Source organism: Terrapene carolina, unplaced genomic scaffold (assembly GCF_002925995.2).
Source record: "Terrapene carolina triunguis isolate 2854851 unplaced genomic scaffold, T_m_triunguis-2.0 Scaffold66, whole genome shotgun sequence".
Lineage (NCBI taxonomy): Eukaryota > Metazoa > Chordata > Testudines > Emydidae > Terrapene > Terrapene triunguis.
The window spans coordinates 55,906,819-55,910,708 of record NW_020664417.1 but is presented as its reverse complement, the minus strand read 5'-3'; the positions used below and the strand labels follow the sequence as shown (position 1 = coordinate 55,910,708).

General features: G+C 40.0%; 1 protein-coding gene across 1 annotated transcript in view; it reads right to left on the bottom strand.

The window, feature by feature from the left end:
* The window catches only part of TXK (TXK tyrosine kinase), a 28,245-nt gene extending 25,132 nt beyond the window's left edge, over positions 1 to 3,113 (bottom strand). Inside the window, exons 1-4 of the mRNA XM_026648160.1 lie at positions 3,046 to 3,113; positions 2,730 to 2,829; positions 1,667 to 1,684; positions 1,139 to 1,329 (exon numbers count right to left, since the gene is read on the bottom strand). Of these exons, the coding sequence (XP_026503945.1) occupies positions 1,139 to 1,329; positions 1,667 to 1,684; positions 2,730 to 2,829; positions 3,046 to 3,113 (377 nt within the window). The remainder of the gene's footprint in view (positions 1 to 1,138; positions 1,330 to 1,666; positions 1,685 to 2,729; positions 2,830 to 3,045) is intronic.
* Between the last annotated feature and the right edge of the window lie 777 nt (positions 3,114 to 3,890).

Below are 3,890 nucleotides of genomic sequence, written 5' to 3'. Positions count from 1 at the left end.
ATATATATACCTACATTTTACATAATTGCCAATTATTTTAATTCCCACCTTCTAAAAGAATCAGTTGCGCTCAAGGTTATTACGTATGTCAGCGAGCTTGTCACTGTACAGTTCCTAGAGGAAGACATGGTCCCTGCTCCAACGGGTTTACAAACTAATTTGGACAGACATTGCAGTTCAGACGCACAGTACACCAGATGACTGTCTAATCTCTGAACAAGCCAAATTCTTTTATATGTATCTGGTGGATTATCACTGAGCCTCTAGGTGGAAGAAGTGTGTTTAAAGGAGGGATTTGAATTAGGAAGGGATGGTTATTTGGCACATAAAAAAAAGCAGCTATTCCAAACATAAGGGGAGGTGGAGGTGTGGATGAAGACATTAATTTGAGAGAAGGGGGACACAATGAAAGCATTACTGAGGGAAGATGGACCATAAGTGAAGTTCAGATCCAAACTTTTTTTAAAGTTCAGGGGTATTTGGATCTAGGATTTTGGTTCAGGCAGACCTAACTCTAAAAACAATATTTTACTGAATTACATACCCTTTCTACAATTCTGCCATCAGCTACAATGGTGCAACCCTAGTAACTTCAATATAAGATATCACTGTATGAAACTAGATGGGAAGATAGGCACAAGTGTGACTGAGAGCAGAAATTGGCTTAATTGCAGTACATCTATCTAGGTACTTATATGACTGTAGTTGCTATCTTATCTGAATGCCATTTCATCACACTCACACAACCTTTCTTCTGATTCACTGTATTGTAAAATACTTTACAAATTAAGTATGAAGCACCAGATTTTCAAAAGAGGTCTGCACCCAACAGGTCCTAAATGAAGTAGCCAGGTTTCCAGAACTACTCAGCACCCAGCAACTCACTCTCTTCTCAAATTCCCAAATGCTGCTCTTGTTTAGCCTGGTGTGTGTCTGTCTAGATTCTAGATTCCCATTATTCTCAATGGGAGATGCTGGGTGCTGAATGTTTTTCAAAAATCTGGCTGCTTCGTATAGATGCCTAACTGGGAGCTGAACACTTTAAAATCTGGCCCTAAAATATATTTATGCCTCTAATTCTTTTTTTTTTAGTAAGATAGATAGAAACAAATGGGTCCAAATATGCCTCCTCTCTTACCCATACTGGTCTCTTGCCTTCCACCAGTGGGGGTCATACTTCTCAAGGATAATGTATTCTTCTGATTTCCTGAGTGTTAAGTCACAGGGTCCTTTGGCAAAAAAATCATAGAGTGCAATGACTCTGATTTTCTCTTCATACTCTTCAGGGATCTGTGGGGGTAACGCTGGTAGTGGCTTCCTCTTTGATTGCTGAACAAATTGCCTGTCACGCTGTTGAGAGAAAAAAAATATCATAATTGGTTTACATTTCTTTCCCTGCTTATTATTAGTATTATTATTAGTAGTAATATTTTATTTTATTTTTATTCTTATGTTGTCTCTGTTCCTGAAAGAAACTGATCACGATTCCTTCCCTCCCTATGCCTTATCATCCAGTCAGTTGCAAGAAGGCAACAGGGTACAGTTGATTGCACGTGGATAACTGTTACTCAAGCCAAAGTTACACTGACAAAATAAATAAATAATATGCATATAATGTGACTGTAGCCAAAACAGAGCATTCCCCCACCAACGTGCTTGCAGTTACATTAATGCGGTATGAATTCTGGGACAGCTCCTCAGCTGATGTAAATCAGAATAGCTCCATTGAAGTCAATTGAGTTACACCAGCTGGGTTTGGAGAACATTGCATACATGCTTAACTTCTCAGCAGGAATATAAAATTTTGTTTTGCATGAACATAGGGCCTGGTTTTGCGCTCGGTTACACTGTTGTAAAGTTGGGAGGAACTCATCAAAGTCAGTGGAGTTAGGCCAAATGAAAGTAAAACCATACTCAGGTCCTTCGTGTCTGGAAAAAATACATAACAATGTAAATCTTCTAAATCTTTGCACTCTTATTAAAATACTCTTTACAATATTTATATGAAGTATGTATTACTGCAACTTTAAAGATTTGGCAGGGAGTAGTTACACTAGTGCAGTGGTTCTCAAATTTTTTTTTTCACGGACCACTTGAAAATCGCTGAGGGTCTCAGCGGACCACTTAATGATCTTTCCAAATGTTATTTGTACCGTTAGCTAACTATTGTGAAGCGCTTTGGACAAAAGCGCTATATAAAAAAACCTTAATAATAATTAACATTTTTTGTTCTACAAATAAAAGCACACAACTCATACTTTAATATCAGTAGTCTTACCTTTCTACTGCGATGGATGTGCCCTCTCTCCCCCACCACAGCAGCCACATAGCTGAGGCTGGGAAGGAGGACCGTCTCTTCCCAGCAGCTGGAATCCTGTAGCTGGGGAAAGTCGCCTCTTTCTCTGGCCGCCGCAGCCCCGCACGTCCCAAATTCCCTCCACCCCCTCTATTCGCCCCACTGCCCCCTCCCACCTACCCCCTATTTCCCCAAAGGCCACCACCTCACCTTACATGTGTGTCTTCTCCAGGGTCCAGGCACCTAATTAGTGGAGCCATGCCCTTCATTTTCTTGTGTGCGGCCACCCAGGCACGCACATTAGAGGGAACTATCCACATTTTGAGAACCTCTGCACTAGTGCCTGCTCTGGCATATATTCAGTGTCTGGGCTTGGATATGTCACTTAACCTCTTTGTACTTCAGTTTCCTGAATCTGTACGATTTTACTTACTCTGTGCTTTTGGGTAGACACATAGGAGAGCTGTTGTGACATTGAGTATCCAGCCATCAAGTCTACGTCATTGTCCAGGCTCAATTTTGTTCTCACTGCTCTAATTTTGGAGAATAAAAACAGTGCTTGTGAGAATATATATCACCAAACAGATTAGCTGTGGGGGAGGGAAAAGGTCTGTAAATTTTTACAAATTTCAGCAGATTTACTGAAAACTGAGGGGTTTTAGAACCTTTTATATGTGACTAGTTTGAAAGCAAATGACTTATTTTGATTAGCTTAATTACCAGCAAGTTGAAGCTAAAATTTAATTTACCTTTTTTGCACTGAACAGCAGCAGCAGCAAAAAACAGACTGGATGGTGTGATCTGAAAACAAGAACATTTTCTATATTTTTAGTACTGTTTTTGGTTTACTGCATTGAAGTGTGTAATAGGTTCTCTGCCACGGACTTGCTGTGAGACTCTGGGCTAGTCACTTGGGACCAGATTGTGGAATGTTTACTCATGGGAATAGTCCAATTGAAACCAGTGGAACTACTTAAGTGAGTGCTCGCCAGCATAAGGAAGGACTCCACAATTGAACCCCTAACCTTTCCGTGCCTCAGTTTCCTCATCTGTTGAAGTTATCAATGCTTTCCCACTTCTGTAAAGCACTTTGAGATCCACAGATGAAAAGCACTATACAGGTGCTAAGTATTGTTCCTATTTACAGATGGATAAATTATTAACCACAGTGAGCAGTACAATAATAAAATGCTGATTAGGCTATTTTTTCTTAATGAATACATAGCACCAGAAGAGCCTCTGATGTTATAAATGTCCTCTTGTGAGGTGTGAAAAATCTGCAGAACCAACCTGGCATCCGTACACATTTTTTATGTTGAGCTCCCTATTCATGTTTTGCCTGTAATACAGTCTTGCTTTTAGTGTAGTCACCGTTCTTGGCTAGGATTTAAGAGAAACCCTATGTGGTTATACTAGATTGTTTTAATCAGTGTGGAAGCTAGATATCCAAGGAGAGCTACAGATTCCTTCTGTATGCAGCAACCTTTATATCCTTCCTGTCTCTTCTCTTCCACAGGGGACACTACATTCTTGTCATTAGAAGATGCTCTAAAGACACATATTAGGTAGTGTCCTTCCGTTAGGACTGAGTATT